The sequence below is a fragment of the Cupressus sempervirens genome, chromosome 3 (assembly GCF_028749045.1).
Source record: "Cupressus sempervirens isolate cs-2001-9-10 chromosome 3, ASM2874904v1, whole genome shotgun sequence".
In the NCBI taxonomy this organism is placed as follows: domain Eukaryota; kingdom Viridiplantae; phylum Streptophyta; class Pinopsida; order Cupressales; family Cupressaceae; genus Cupressus; species Cupressus sempervirens.
In genome coordinates this window covers 10,384,466-10,402,035 of record NC_143120.1, presented here as the reverse complement: position 1 = coordinate 10,402,035, position 17,570 = coordinate 10,384,466, and the positions used below count along the sequence as shown (strand labels likewise).

Sequence of the window (17,570 nt, the reverse complement as noted above, 5' to 3'; positions counted from 1 at the left end):
TTCTTTACATTCATTCACCAAGCTTCTTCTATCTTAACACATCGCTTCTGTACAATATGAAACTAGTTTGAAGGGTTCAAATATTTCAACTATTCTCTTACATTTATTTATATTTTACTGTATGTTTGTTGCCACCTACCATTTTATTTCAAGTTAACAACTAATTAACCCAACAAGCACCCCTTTTTAATTATTATATAATGTAAATTTGATTAATTACATTTTATTACATATTTATTTCCAAGCAAAGTCCACATTTTAGATACTCTCCAACATACTTTGAAACTCCAGCCGACGCCAAAATTGAAAATCATATTTTTTTTATATGGATATATTTATTAATAAAAAAATTATCTTCAAACAAAGACAAGAGCAAGCGCATGCTCACCTCTATCAATATAACTAATTTTTTGAGGTTTTATTTCCTAGGCGCAGTAAGACAGTTTTGGGACATGCAAAGCAGAAAGCGATGCATTCAAGCGGACATTTCCAAATCCCATCGCTTCCTGTTTCACCTAAAATCTCCCCGTTTAAAGCCCCTCTTTTTGGGCTGACCAGTTTTTCACCACCTAGATTTTATGCCTCCGTGTGTAGATCCATTTCATCATCATATAATCCCCCACAAGCACGAGGCTCCTCGAAAACCCCTGGAACATCAGTGCCCAAATCAGCAACACCCAAAACAAAGTCAGCACCACCCAAATCAGTAACACCCACTGTAAAATCCAATGTGTCCTATTCCACTGAACTCCTGGATGCCCAGGACTGGTCTTTCTTAGCTGAAACCTCGAGCTGGACCAACGAAAATATGGCAGTTGTAGTGGCTGCAGCTCAGCTGGAACAAGACTCAAAAGTTGTTCTCTGCATGGGAACAGAACAATTTGTGGATTATCTATGCTCTGTTACACCTTCTATTGCATTATCAGTCTTGCATTATTCTTTGATGGAGTTGGCCAATATAAAGGAGAGCCACGATAGTGTGAGATGCAGGCAAGGTGACATTGTGGACATATCTTCTTCTTGGAGTAAATTGGATGTGGTGTTCATAAATTATCTACCAGCACTCGTTTGCCCTCTTCCTCAAATATTTCAAGCTCTTGTCAAGATGTGTGCACCAGGTGGGTAACTAACAAATGCAGAGCATTTTTAAAATTTTTTTTAACTTAGGCTTTTTAAATGTGGCATACTCCCTCATGGCCTAACTTTTGGCTTATTTGCGAGTTGCACCTGACATTGTTGCTCATTTCTTACGTATTTTCCAAGACTTAGAATTTCCAATGAGCAGTATAAGAAAACACTATTCACCAAATTTACCTGTTAAATATGGATAATGCTAATAATTTCCAATTGTTGGTATAAGAAAACACTAGTCGCTGAATTGTTCTGTTATGTAGGGATAATGTTAGACTTTTCATAACATAAATATGCTGGTTCAAAATATTATGTATTTTAAGAAATTTCACTTACATTTTTTTGACCAAATAAATTGACAATTATAATGGGCTCCTTTGCTCATCAAATGTGAATTTTGAGCTAAGGATAAACACCGTGGTAACAGATACAGAATTGAACTGCAGAAGATCCCCACATCATTCTTCAAACAGCGTACATTAACTACAGAAAAGTTTTTTCTTATAATTAGATCATCTTTCTTTATGCGTCTCCTCGTGCGTAGGATAAAAATTCAGCCCCTCATTGCAGAAATGACTTGTCTTCAGCTCCCCCAAAAGCCAGAGTTACCTATCCAGATCAGCACCACCTTTACGAAATAGCATAAAGCCTTTACCACCAGACCATAGCACTGAAGGAATATGAATTCAATAATAAAACTGAAAAATTACTTAATGTACAAAGAAAAATATAGCAAACTCAAAAATATTGTTTTGCATTCATGAATTCCTTCGCATTCTGATAATACGTTTCTGTATATATAGATATAAAATATAACTGAAATCTCAAACCGCCTATATACTAGTAACAAAATATATATTAATCAATGTTTATTATCTTTTGTTCTCCCCTATAATGAACATTGATAAAAAAATGGTTACAACTTATTATTCTGTCCTTTTCTCCATAATAAACATTTTGGGAAAAATAAGCTCTAAAATATGTTCAGCAACACAGTTTTGACTTAGGGTCTCTCCTGCACCATCTCTGTAATGCTCCAAAATTATTATTCTCAAAGTCTTGATGCAATAACATTGTGAGTCACTCTTTTGTGCTTATTCCAATCAAAGATGATCAATCTACAATTCACTATTCGAGTCACTTTGCAAGCAGTGACTTAAATTATAACTATACATGGTCATCTCTTCTCTATCTATATTTTTCAAAACTCTAGAACCTGTAATCTCAAAATCTTCATCCAACAAATCTGCAATTTTTTAGGACCAAACAATTTACAAAGCTATGATTAACAACTTAAACAAAATCTGGAATAAACCAACAATTTCTAAGATACACATGTAAATATCACCACTTACGTCAAAATCATCCAAACAAATTATAGAGATCGTTCCTCCAACTTCTCTTTTTGAAAACATTTGAAAAGGAAGACTTCTTTTGACATGGGAACATTAATGCTTAAATAAATTTTTGACCAGATCTGTTATCTTGTGCCAACTCGATCCATAACTCCATCGACAATCCGTTTTCATGCAACTCGACATAGATTCATTCTTCAATCCCTTGTTCCAACATGTCTGTTCACGATGATTTGTTAATTCACATGGGGTATTGATGGGGAGGCCCCTAACCTTGAGTCAGCTAGACTCTTCACTAGGTCTCCTCCTAGACCTTAAAGGGTTCTTTCTTCTTAACCCGTATCCCTTGGAGAACTTGCTCTTCTTTTCTCTTACTCACAAGGGCCTCTCTATTAAAGGTAAACTCAAACTATCTCCTTGAACTCACTAGAGTAAGTGTTGGAACAATTGGTTAATTATGTATTGTCTTTGATGTTACACAAAATGTCATATCATTATCAGTTTGTGCATGCCGAGCTCATTTGGGCATTGAAGATAGTTTTTTGTGGCTATCGAGTGTTCTAGAGTTTGTTCTGTTCGGAAGACAGTTTCTATCGAGTGCACTCGAGTGCCAAAGGAAAGTCTGCGAAAGAGGAGTGTTAATCGAGTTCACTTGATTAATGAAGGAATGTTGGATGGAACTAGTGTTAACTAAGCTCACTCGGTTACCAAAGGAACTTTGCATGTATACAGTGTTGACTAAGCTTCACCTAGTTAATAGAGGAAAATTATTTCTAAGTTAATGTCTACCGAGCAGGGTCGACTAACGAAGGATTTTCTTGTTTTGGCATATTGAGTTTAATTGATTTATCTGTTGGTTCTAACTGACTGAGAAGATGAATATTGATTATTCTAAGTTGTATTTGAGCCGACTTGACAATATGAAAGATATAAATAAAAGGTCAAGTTGAGGGTTAGAAAGTGTGTGTAAAGAGTGTGAATGCATGGAAGATAATTGAAGATTTGACGATGCTAAGAAGAAGTGAATTAGATGGATAAGTAGAATATCCTTGAGAAGCTGAAAAGATATATTTGATCAAGAAGGATCAAGTACAAGCCAGAATTGAGATCTGTAATCAGCAATTCAGTTGCATCCAAATCAGGTCATGTCATTGTTACTCTTTAACCATTGTAGCAGTGATCTAAATCTCTTAACCGAGTTGGCTTAACAACTATTTGTAAATCCTCCAACAAGGTGACAACTCTATTGAATTGTTTAAAGACCTCTAACAAGGCCACTCCTAGCAGGGTGATTAAATCTGTTAACAGGGTCACACTTAGCACTGTGTTTTGTAACCTTTAACAGGGTTGGCTCCTAACAGGGCTCACTTCAGAAGAGTGAAAAACAGTAATTAGTTGCAATTGGTGGTTTTTCCCAAATTGGGTTTCCACATTAAATCTTGGTGTCAAATGTTTTCATACTATTTTTTTTTATGTGTTTGCAACTAAGATAAAGTAATAAGTAATCACAAATAACATCTTAAGATTTTCATGATAAGTGTTTGCCGAGCATTTTCGGTATTTACAGCATTTCTTTGTTTGCCGAGCACTCACGAAATTATTTTATACTGACATCTAAGGGATCTGAGATTTATTTTAGAGGTAACTGATTCACCCCTCCCCTCTCAGTTACTCCTCTTATATTTCCAACAATAAGTTCACTTCATCAACCACCATGGCTGCTTCAAGCACTGTTGAGGAATGCTTGGCTTCTACATTATCCATCCCAACTCCACTTGACCCCATGTTGCAAGCTTTTGACTTACGTTTCTTATCAATTCCCCAATTTTCTTATTTTAGACCTAGTAGCCTAATTAGGCCTAATTAGGAAGCACTCAAGGATATTTTAGGGTTTGGGGTTCCCAACTTGTCCGTACAGGTCTATTCCCAAATTGAGCCAATTTACTAAGGGTTTACACCATTTTCACTGTTCCAAAGGCAAATCTTGCTCAAATGGATTCAACAACTCCTGTTACTCCTTCCAAGGCTCCTTTAGTCTCCAAACAACTACTCTATACCTTTGGATTGCACATGCGAATCCACTCCATGTTCCACTTCCACATGTTAAATTCATTGATACAATCTTGCACCTAGCTGGGTCACTGCCAAACTAGCCTAGGGCAAGCTCTTAAAAATAGAGAAGTACATCATTTTGCCTCCAAGAAAAAGGATTTGAAAGCTTATAGAGTCCATTAGCTATCCTCAAAAGGCCGTGAAATTCCCATGGCGAGGATTCAAGCTAGACCCATTTATTTACAATCTACTCTGTACAAGCCAATGAACCAGCGAAGCAAAAGAATTTGAACTAACCTATCAAAACTGCACACAAATTCACACCAACACACTGAAAGCAAGAAAATTATCTACTCTAACTAATCATTATAAAAAAAGATTGAATCTTCGATCCATGAAAGGCGAATTGCACCAATTGCAAGTTAGACTGTGAAAGTTTTGTGAGAAAATGCACACTATTTCCTATTGATTTTGTGTCAAAACTTCAACCAACCTTCTCCAATGAGTTTGTGGAGTTTGTGGAGGCTTAAATAGGTCCATCCTCCATGCTCCTGCAATTGGGTTTCATAGGCAACTGATTTTCAACGATATGTAACTACCACGCTGAAAGTTGTCATGCAACTTCGCAAAGTTTCAAAAGTTGTCATGACAACTTTTTGACAATATGAGCAACTTTGCTTCTCTTCGTACAAACTTAACCTCAACCTTGGTAGAATGCCTCATAATCATCCCTAAAATGTATCTAACACCATTTCCACCTATTCCAAGCATTTTGAAGCCATTTTGCTCATTGGCCCCTATTTGGCCAACTTGGCAACTTTTGACCAACTAGTTACAACTTTGTGCCCAAACTCATATTGCTTCACACATTGACAATCAAACCTATACTAACACACTGACTAGACCCTTCGAAGGTCATTATTGTACTCATGACCTGGCTAGGGTCATTACAAGCCAAACTTGCATCGGGTTTTGTGTCAAACCCTAGGTGCTCTTGCACCAGGTACAAGTATGTAAATCCCAAAATTTGTCCTTTGTATGACCTTTTGTGTTTCCACAAGAGCATTGCATTTCTTGAACTGATAGGCTTCATTTCTGACTTAACTAACTCTCTCATTTGTTGTTTACGATTTCATGATCCTTGACCTTTGTATATCATTTTTTTCATGATTTCTAAACCAACATTGTCTTCAAAACAACTAGCAATGTAGAATCAAATGCATTGTCATCATATCTTTGAAGATTTGTAGATTTAAACATATTATCATCTTGCTCACAAACAACTTCAGCAAAAGCTAATTAAATATTAGAAACATTCTAATATTTACAATAGATTACAAACAGATAACCATTAACTAATAATAGACGCTTTTCTATTATTGTAATAAGAATACACAAGAATGTTTTTATAAAGAACAAAGAGAGAGAAATAGAAACATTCTAAAGAGAGAAAGTTTCCATAACGAACAGAAAGAGTTTATGAAAACATTTTAAAAAGAATAACCATTAGAAAAAGACGGAAGAGAGAGTAAATAGAAACCATCTAATATCGAAATAATAATTACAGGGTTATTTAAGACAGTAAGAGGACTCAATTGTTACTTTACTCTGTTATATCACTTGTGCTTTGCAAGTGAGTGCTTTTAGTAGCCACCTCGTTTGTGCATGGTCTTCTTCTTGCAGCCCCACATCTGGTGGCACAGTTATGGATGTGTTTTGAGCACCAAGGCACTGCTGCATTTAGAGTTTCAGGTTGGTAATGCCCACTTCTCGTTTTTGCTGTTTTTGTTTTTTTCTTTTGTTTTCCTTCCTGTTGTCAGGGTGGCTGCCGCTGTCTTTGCATTTGTTTTTGTTGTGGGTTCGTCTTGTCTATTGTTGGGTCTGTGTTTTTCTTTCTCTTGGTGTTTGTCACCCTGCCATGGCGGAGCTTTTGTCTCCATCTTCATTTTGTAGTGTCGGAGAAACTTCATCTTGCAAAATTCCTTCGATGCCATGAAGTTGGGTCACCCTGGTGACTGGAATTCATGACACAGGTGGCATTTTGCAGGGATGGGTTGCTTCCTTTTGTTTCTATTGGGTGGTGCAATTTTATCCTTCCCAGTTTTGGGGTCCTGGCTCTGCTTGGAGAATGAAGAAATTGAATGTAAAGTTTAAACAATGCAAGTTAAGTTGGCCTCTTATGGAATAGACACCACCTTTCAGACATGCCTCACGATTGCTATAAAGGATGGGAAAAGGGAGGTATTTAACCACAATGCAAAAGCACATTGATCATCAGCGGAGCAGAGCAATCAATACCAGCAATTTGATCCATTAAGGGATGATTTTGAGAGACAAGCATGCATTTCACCAAACAATTACTTCCAGATCTGATCACTGAAGAGCGAACTTGGGGACAAGATCAGAGGCAAAACACAGAAATCTGCTTTGGAAGGTGTGAAATTAAATCAAGAAGGTGAATCTTGGTAAAACTCGAGTGAAATTTGGGAGAATTTCAGAAAATCTGGGTGCTGACACCAAGTAAGAAAGAAACTCAATCACACAGAAGGGTGAAGTTTAATTAGATCAAGTGCAGTTTGACTTGTTTTAAAGTGATTTCCAGCTTACCTTTGAATTTCCACCCAGATGAAGAGCAGATCAGAGCAGAAGAAATCAGGTTTAAATAGCATTTTGGAATGGAGAACTCAAGCTTGTATTTGTACCTTTTCAAACAACACAACCTTTCAAGACATTGTGGCCAACCTTGCTCAGTACAATGTTAAAATTCATGAACTTACAATTCAAAGATGAAGGATTGACGACTGGATAATGAAAAACATGAATTTAAATAGCAAATGAAATGCATAGAAGTTCAAGGAGATTGTAATTACACTTTGTAGCATATGAAATTGTATGCAACATATTCATTTAAAGCATGGATCAGACCTAGACAAGGTGAGACCTTGAGCAGGAAGAGGGTGAAATTCAAGAAAGGGAAAGAAGGAATTCATCGACAAGTTCAAGTTCAAGGACAAGAGGAATTCAAAGAGCAAGCAGAATGAATAAGTTCTACAAATGAAGAAGATTATCATTAGCCTTTGAAAATCCAAGATCAATTTCAAGGAGCCAACAACTTGGTGATTTGCAAGTCCAAGATCAACATGAAGGAACCAATCACTTTGAGAAAGCCAAGATATCAAGACGAGCAATTTCAAGACCAAATCAAGGAGAAGATTTCTAAGACAATGAGGATGAAGAAAATTCATGAAGATAAAGCAATTTGGGAATATGAGCCATCAAAATTAATTGAAGGCTTAAAATGTTGAGTATCAAGAGATATCTCTATATTGTGATGAAATAATGAAATTTACAAGATAAGCATGTTGAGGTGGTGCTCAATCATCTTCAACCAATCACAGAATTCCAAGCCAACATGCCCAAGCTCACCCAATCAAATTCATTCAGAAGTGGACATGTGAAAAGTGTTTAATCTATTACCAAGCTAAATTTCCTCATTGGTTCATCCTCAAAAGGATGTGTTCAAAGCAATCTAATTTTCCTATTGGCCAGCATTTAATATTTGTACTTGATAGTTGTAGCAAACCCTAATTACGGTTGCTCAAAATTATCTATATCTTTGATCTTGTTTAAATCTGGACAGCTGGCTGTACTGAAGGCCTCATATAAAGGCTTGCTCACTTTGTTTGTTAAGAAGACTTTTGTGAAATTTTTGCCAAAATACTGCCAAAGTAATTACAAATTCATCGAAGCTTGGTGAGGGCCTGTGTTATTTTGAAGTGTGGCATGGTTTCATACTTCTCACTTAGTTAGGATTTGCTTTATGCTGAGCAGTTGAATGAAAGAAATTTTTGTTGATCAATGGCGAACCCTCTCATGTTCATACTTTTTGTTACTTGTTGATTGCAAATCACAATGTAAGAGTAGGTTGAACTTATTGCAAGGGATAACTTCAATTACTTTGTGCTCATTGATCCATGCGTCTTGGAGTGTTGATATGCATAAGTGATTTAAAACAATTCACGCATTCTTAGAAGATTTGCATCATCTTTGCAAAGTTGTTTCACTTGGTGAAGCAAAGTTTGCTTTGGTTTCTCTTAATCATCAATAATCTCTTGCATTGGTAGAAGTAGATTAGATTTCTAAACCCAATCTCTTTTGCACTTTATTTCAAATCACTTGTTAGGATTAGTTGAAGTGCTCATATTGCAAAATCATTCGTCATTTGAAGAACTTCCATGAATAAATATCATAACTCCCTTTGTGATTATCAACAAAACATCATTAAACTGAGTTGTGTCCAACACTAAGTCACATGTTCGCATTGTAAACCTTGGGGTTGTTTCACTTGGTCACTCAATTGGCATATTGTTTAGCACTTGGAGTTTCGTTGTTTGGGAGAGGATAGAATATTTAGTATTTTATTCTGCAGGTTGGAGTGGTCACAAAACTCACATCAACACTCGTTATCATCTCTCATCACCAATTCCTGTCTGTCCTCTTGTTTCCTTTGACATTGACCCATTTACCTTCTCAATGACTCCCAGAATTCGTTAAAACTCTTCCATAGCATTCCCTATTACCCGGCCAGTCTCTTACATCTCCATTTTTATCTTCTATTGCACAGGCACACGCCACATTAGCAATAGACATCCTCCTAGGGTTATTGAACTGCTAAAGCTCAGATGTGCCACAAACACCCCACACAAGAAGTATATGCTCCAATCCTTCCAAAGGCTACTACTGAGATTTAAACAATCCACCCAGTACACTGATTGAGGCAGTCTCCCAGAAAGACTAACCTGATTTTCCTTTCCCAATAGCTTCAGATCCAAATAGCAGGAAATCAAAGACACTTCCAGAGGATCTACTAGCAGAAATGGACCCAGGACAAAGAGGAGAACAGTAGTTGAAAGTTCCAGGGCCCCAGTAGACAAACAAGAAGAGCACCCCGTGGTCCAGGTGGCCTGCAGGAACATCTAGGTTGGTAACCATTGTTGGTAATCAAAGACGGGTAAGGTTTGCAAGAATGGTCCTTCAGTCTTCCACAGGAAGCCTATCTAATCAAACAGTTTCCATAGACTCCAGAGATCCATTTGAACCATATTATCTTTATTATACTAATTTCGTTTTCCAACTCAAGTATTTAATACATTGGACTGTTAAATCATATAGTTGATAACTTATTGTTGTGTCTAAGACTCTAATGTTAATTTTCAGTTTATTGTAATGCAAAGAAAAAGAGTGATAAAATAGTGGAAATTTATTTTAATTATACAGCACTATAAACGAGGGTTAAGTAATATGGGAACTGTAAGAAATAATATTGAGCAAGGAACGAGAAACAATCCAAGTAAGTTAAGTGTGAAACAATGTTACCATAAGATAAACAAACTCCAAGAGCATACACCAAGATGGTTCAACAATGGAGACAAGGATTTATAAGGGGAAAGCAAAGAAAACCCCTTGTGAGTATTATGAATGAAGGTAAATGCCTAGAGAAGAGAGAGAGAGAGAGTTGGAGCAAAAGTAGCTCAATACAATAACATCAAGTGCTAAGAGTGAAGAAGAAAGAAGGAGGAGCATCTCTTATATAGAGATGAGAAAGGAGTTGCATTTGTAACTCCCATTTCTATGAATGCCACATTCATAATAGGTGTGTGCAAAGTGTCACAATCCTCTTAAGGAGGATAAACTAAATAAAGAAATAAACAAGAGTTGTCCTTACATGTGGAATAAAGGACAAACAATGACATGTCCTCCACATGTGTACAAGAGGACAAACTATATTTAGGGACCCTTGGAATATCCCAATTAATATATCCAAGGAAAGATTAACCTTTCTAACACCCCCCCTTAATCTTTACTTGGGGAGTTTACATCAACGGGTTGTAAACCCAAATTTTTACAATGGAACTGAAATCTCTCTTTAGAAAGTGGTTTGGTTAAAATATCAGCCACTTGATCTTCTCCTTTACAATAAAGAAGAATAATTTGCTTGTCTTCAACTTGTTCTCGAATGAAGTGATGTTGAAGTGAAATATGTTTGGTTCGTGCATGATAAACTGGAGTCTTTGCCAAGGCAATAGCACTTTGATTGTCACAATGTATAGGTTTAGGTGATTGTTGAGGTAGACCCAAATCATCAAGAAGTCTTCTAATCCATAAAGCTTCCTTAGCTGCATTGGTACAACCTTTGTATTCAGCTTCAGTTGAGCAAAGGGAAATAGAGTGTTCTTTTTTGCTTTTCCAAGAAATTGCACCTGAACCAACAAAGAAACAATAACCACAAGTGGACTTCTCATCATTGGGATCTCCACCTAGATCGGAGTCAGTATAGCCATGTAAAATAAATTCAGAATTTGCATCATAAAATAATCCCACATTAATAGTTCCTTTAATGTACCTTAAGATGCGTTTAGCAACTTTAAAATGAGTTTGTTGAGGTTTAGACATAAATCGAGAAACTAAACCAACACTATAAGCAATATCAGGTCTAGTAAGAGTTAAATAATTTAAACTTCCTACCAACTGTCTATACAAAGTTTCATCAACAAAAGGAGTATTCATATCATTCATTAATTTAGTTCCTAATTCACATGGAATTGAAACATGGTTAGAGTCATTCATCTTAAATTTTTCTAAAAGATCATAAGCATACTTGCTTTGAGAAAGAAAGATACCTTTAGGAGTTTGGAAAATTTGTATACCTAAAAAGTAATGTAAGATACCTAAATCAGTCATCTGAAATTTCTGTTTAAGTTGGAATTTGATATCAGAAATCAAAGCGTCTGAACTAGAAGTGAGTATTAGATCATCGACATAAACAATAACAATAATAATGTCATCGTTAGTATGTTTAATATACAAATTTGGATCATTCTGACTTCTAGCAAAACCTTGAGAAATAAAGAAAGAATTAATTTTAGAATACCATTCTCTAGGTGATTGTTTAAGACCATAAATAGATTTGTTCAATTTGCAAACCAGATTTTCACTACCTTTCTTAACAAATCCAGGAGGTTGAGCCATATAGATTTCTTCATGTAAATCACCATTTAAGAAGGCACTTTTAACATCCATTTGATGAATGGGCCAATTCATTTTAGATGCTAAAGCAAGAACTAATTTGATAGTAGGCATTTTAGCAACAGGAGCAAAAGTTTCATTATAGTCTAATCCTTCAATTTGTGAAAAACCTCTAGCAACTAGTCTAGCCTTAAATTTACTAATTTCATTATTAGTATTCAATTTTGTTTTGTATAACCATTTACATGAAACTATATTCTTGCCATGAGGTAATTTGACTAAGTCCCAAGTTTGATTAGCAATTAAAGAATCATATTCCTCTTGCATGGCTTTCTGCCAATGAGGGTGAGAGTTAGCTTGATCAAAAGACTTAGGATCGTTAGAATTCATAAGAGTAGTCATCAAAGCATAATTACAATAATTAATTCTTCTATGTTTAATTCCACCAGATCTAGAAATGTAATCATCACCTTCATTGATTAAGTTTTGAGCCCATTTAGGTTTACGTTTAGTTGTAATGGAATTATCACTAGAGGAAGAATCATTAGCAATAAAAGCATCATTAGTATCTACTTGAATATCATGAGTTGTAGGTGCAGAAATAATAGGTGGTACTTGATTTGAAGGGTTAAGAGGAGGAGTAGGGTTAAGAGAAGGAGGTTGGTCCTCCACCAGCACAATTTTAGTGCCACTGAATTCTGCATCATGTGTAGTAGAGCAATCATGGACTCCATTTTCTGCAATACAAACATCTCTAGCAACTTGAACTTTGTTAGTAGTAGAATCATAAACACGATAACCTTTAGTGTTTTCATCATAACCAACAAACATATAAGGAGATGCCTTAGCATCTAATTTATGCCTTTTCTGTTTAGGAGTATGAACATAAGCAATAGAACCAAAAATCCGTAAATGATGTAAATTAGGTTTCCTACCAGACCAAGCCTCTTCTGGAGTGATAACCTTGAGAGCTTTGGTAGGAGTCTGATTAAGAATATAAGTTGCACAAAACATGGCTTCAGCCCAAAATTTATAATGCAGATTCTTAGCATGCAACATGCTTCTAGCCATTTCAACAATGGTCCGATGCTTTCTTTCCGCCACACCATTTTGTTGTGGTGTATAAGGAATAGTAAGCTCGTGTTTAATGCCACATGATTTCAAATAAGAATGAAAAGCATTATTCACATATTCTTTTCCATTATCAGTTCTAAGAATTTTAAGTTTAAAACCAGATTGCCGTTCAACATATAACTGAAATTCAATAAATATATCAAGAACTTGATCCTTGCTATGCAAAAAATAGATCCAAGTTCGTCTAGAAAAATCATCAACAAAGGTAAGTGCATACCAAGAACCTTGGATGGAGTTATTCTCCATGGGGCCCAAAAGATCACTATGGACAAGATGCAACTTATGAGTTGCCCGCCATGATTTTCCACTTGGAAAGGGCTCCCTATGCATCTTACCACTCATACAACCTGTACAGGCAATCTTGGAAGGAATAATGTGAGGCAAGCCATCAACCATATTATGCTTTTGCATGAAAGTAATATAATCGGAATTTAAATGGCCAAGTCTTTCATGCCATATATTGAAATCAATAGAAGTATGTAGTGAATATCGTGAAGTAGCAAATTCATGGAATTTAAACAAATTGTCATTATCCATTTTAGCATGAGCAATCACTTTTAGAGTTTGAGGATCTATGATATAACATGTATCTTTGTAGAATTCAACTTTATAGTCCTGACATAACTGTGAAACAGAAAGCAGATTAGTTTTCAAGTCAGGTACATATAAAACATCATGCAATTTACCATTAGGAATAGTAACATCACCTAATCCTTCAACTTTACAAGTCTGATTATTAGCTAACTGAATAGGAATGTTAGCAATATTAGGTTGTAAAGAATAAAAAATTTCTTTATGAGAAGTTACATGTCGTGATGCACCACTATCAACAATCCATTCTAAAGGTCTACAAAGATTAAAGCTACAAGTAAAAGCATGACGAGGATTAAAACCAGTAGAGTTACCTTTTTTATGATTTGAGTTTTGATTATTGTTACTAGTATTCATAGGTTTTTTATCATTTTGCTTTTTAAAACAGTTATTGACAATATGACCATCTTTGCCACAATAAGAACAATGAGGTTTGGAATTGGAATGATTCCTTGTATTAATATTACGAGTGTTATTATGATGATTGTTATTATTGTTATATTTCACATGAAATTTATTGTTGGAATTATTTGAATTAGTATTATATTGTTTGTTGTTATTATTATTATTATTAGAACGAAAATTATTATTTGAATTTCTAGACACAAATGCATGTTCAATTGATTTAAGGGTACCAAACTGAATTAGCTTAGCTTCTTCCTGTCTTAATAAAGTTTGAAAAATAACATAAGTTAACTGAGAAGTTAAAGTAGGAATAGCAAGCTGTGCATGAATATTAGTTATAAACTGTTGAAACTGTCTAGGAAGACACTTTTTAAGAATAAGATGAATTAAACGAATGTCCTCTAATTGAACACCTAAGGCAATAATTTGGCTTTTAAGAGAATCAAATTTTAAGAGAAATTCATCCATACTTTTAAAATCTGCATACCTGAGATCTTCAAGTTGATCCTGCAACTGTATTTTGCGGTATTCATCTCCACTGTCATACTTGGTTTGCAAGATGGACCATGCATCATGAGCTTTAGAACAGTGAGCAATTAACACATATAAATCTGGAATAATGGAAATACCAATTAACCCTAAAGCTTCTTCATTTTTAGATTTCCAAGTATCTTTCTCGTCTTGGGTAGCCGCTGAATCAAGTTCAAGAGAAGGATCAGTGGCTATTTCGAAGAGGTGTTTAAAACGAAAAATAAATGAGATATGAGTTTTCCAAGAATGATAATTAGAATAATTAAGTTTTATTTCTGGAATTAAGGTTGACATGATTACAAAAAAAAATTCCTTAATTTGAAATCAAATTAAAAAAAAATGATGTCTTTTTATATATAAAATTAATAATATATATATATATATATTTTTAAAAAATTAGAGTAAAAAATTATAAAATGAAAAAATGTGTATTGATTTGGTTTTTTTTTTTTTAAAAAAAAAAATGAACAATTCTTTTTTTGTTTTTGTAAATAAACTTTTTAAAAATAGATCTTTTTTTTAAGGTCCCTTGGAAAAAAAAAAAATTAAACAAGATTTTAAGAAAGGTCGGGGAAAGGGCTAACAAACTGAGTGGAGGTTTCAAAAAAAACGCGCGGTTTAAATGATAATGGATAAGAATGGAGCGGAGCGGATGGCGTGGCTGCGCAGGCGGTGGGTGACGCGTGGCCTGAACGCAGGCCGCGCCGAAGGGTTTACGTCGGGCCGTGCAGACTGCTAACGGCCCGTGGTCCGAAATGACGGGTGTGAAGGGCGCGGTGGGCCTGCGGTGGAATTGCAGGTTTTTCAAAAAAAACGGAGTTTTCCGTGTGCGGCAGTGGACGCAGGGGCTGGGCGCAGGTGGCGTGTGGCGGCGCTGAGGGTGCGCGGCGGCGCGCGGGTGCGCTGATGGCATGACCGCCCACAAAAAATTGAAATAAGAAGATTCGCGCTACGCGTGATTAAGACATGTAAATGTAAGAAAGATTAACCAAGGAAATTATAATACTAAGAAATGATAATAGTATAGTATGAAAAAAAAATTTAAACACACCAATATAGATTATAGTATGAAGAAAAACAATATAGGAAATTTTTTTTTTAAAGGAGTAAGAAAATTATAGACTTATTGAAAACTTAACTCATGTAATACTTCTTGTTTTGGCGGCATGCCTTCCAAAACAAGAAAAAAAATTGAAATTTTATAAGAAAACCCTTTGGCGGCAAGCCTTCCAAAGAGGGTTAGTAAAAAAAAATTAATATGAAACCTGCATACACAAGATATGTTAAAATGAGCTAAAATCATAACACAAACTTCTTCTCTCAATAACGTTTCCAAATAAGGTTTGCTCCAATGAATGACAACCTTCAACACAAAACTTAAAACAAGGATTAGATAGCCAAGCTCTGATACCATGTAAGAAATAATATTGAGCAAGGAACGAGAAACAATCCAAGTAAGTTAAGTGTGAAACAATGTTACCATAAGATAAGCAAACTCCAAGAGCATACACCAAGATGGTTCAACAATGGAGACAAGGATTTATAAGGGGAAAGCAAAGAAAACCCCTTGTGAGTATTATGAATGAAGGCAAATGCCTAGAGAAGAGAGAGAGAGAGTGTTGGAGCAAAAGTAGCTCAATACAATAACATCAAGTGCTAAGAGTGAAGAAGAAAGAAGGAGGAGCATCTCTTAGATAAAGATGAGAAAGGAGTTGCATTTGTAACTCCCATTTCTATGAATGCCACATTCATAATAGGTGTGTGCAAAGTGTCACAATCCTCTTAAGGAGGATAAACTAAATAAAGAAATAAACAAGAGTTGTCCTTACATGTGGAATAAAGGACAAACAATGACATGTCCTCCACATGTGTACAAGAGGACAAACTATATTTAGGGACCCTTGGAATATCCCAATTACTATATCCAAGGAAAGATTAACCTTTCTAACAGGAACATCTAAGACTCTCACTACCAGAATAACCAAACATAATTCATTGGCTGCTTTACATTCCAAACAGGTTTTATGCTCTGCAACTTCTCTGTGCAAACTTCTATACATAGCATAAGGCATATTAAGGGACTCCTCCTATGTTTGCATAGTATCAGACTGCTCTCTACAGCATATGTTCTGATTGTGGAGTGCAGTACACTATATATCATGTATGTTTTCTAGGAGAAATCGGTACAGTCTACCTAGAAGCATATAGCATGCAAGTGTACCAGAAGAAAGTAGCAGTCTACGTGGAAGTCAAGAGAATGTGCACATACAGCCAGGATGATTTTCTGCAGATTTGGCTGAGCGGATTGGCAATAGAACAACTAAATATTGGCTAGAGTGCTTAAGCAAGACATAATCATCCTATGGGGACAATAAAATGACATGAATAGGGAAGGGTTTAAGTCTATTTGTGGAAGATGAAGAAACTGAAGAGGAAGTAAAGGATAATGTTAGCGGCAAGTAGCCAGACTGCAGGAGTAAATTCATATAGTGCATGACCAGCATGGAGAGACATGGCAACTGGGTCCTAACCTGGCACAATACATCCAAAGGCTGTGTGTGGTCCACTGGTATATAATGCTAGCGGTTGTCAGTGCCTCGACTCTAGCTGAAATTAGATGGATTCAAGAGAGCAAAGTAGAAGAGAGTGCACCTAGTGAGAGATTCAGATTAGCAGCCAAGGTACAAAAAACTATGGAGGAGGATTGGCCTTCAAGCCCAGTGCAAAAGATATTCCCGCAAGTGAAGTGGGTCAACAATTCTATGCCTATGGTGAGCCCTAAAGCAACAGCATTCATTCAGATTAAATTAAAAGCATCTGAGTGGGCTTGATTTGGTGTTTAGGCTGGTCTGTGCAGTGTGAAAGATAATAAACATTGATTAATATATCAGTTAGTAGTTTATCGGTGGTTTGAGGTTTCAGTTTTACATCTATATGTACAGAAATGTATTATGAGAATGGGAAGAAGAATGAAAGCAATTAAATATTTTGAAGTTTGTTATATTTCCTCTGGGGCATTATGTAATTTTGAAGTTTCATTGTTGCATTCATATTCCTTTAATTGGTATCTTAGCATTACAATTTCCTATGCCTGGGTGTTAATTACACATGTTTTTACTTAAATGCTAGGCACAACAACTCCTGTGCAGGAAGTGACCATCGTCAGCATTAGGTGAGCTTGTGGCTGATTTGCAGCAGAACCCGAATTTATAGTGGGGTTGCACAAAAGGAATTAAAAGGGTGTAAAAGTGTAAACCAATGGTAAAGTTTGCTGGCTGTTGAATGTTTTCTGGCTGACATCATTGTGCTGGGTGTTTGAATGTAGAAACCATTTTTGGGCATTTG

At 35.8% G+C, this 17,570-nt stretch overlaps 1 protein-coding gene across 1 annotated transcript in view; it reads left to right on the top strand.

Annotated features, from left to right (window-relative positions):
* Positions 1-427: 427 nt before the first annotated feature.
* Positions 428-17,570, top strand: part of LOC149564468 (DNA-directed RNA polymerase subunit beta) — a 49,483-nt gene continuing 32,340 nt past the window's right edge. Inside the window, exon 1 of the mRNA XM_089818015.1 lies at positions 428-1,118. Coding sequence (XP_089674141.1) covers positions 470-1,118 — 649 coding nt within the window. The 5' untranslated portion in view covers positions 428-469. The remainder of the gene's footprint in view (positions 1,119-17,570) is intronic.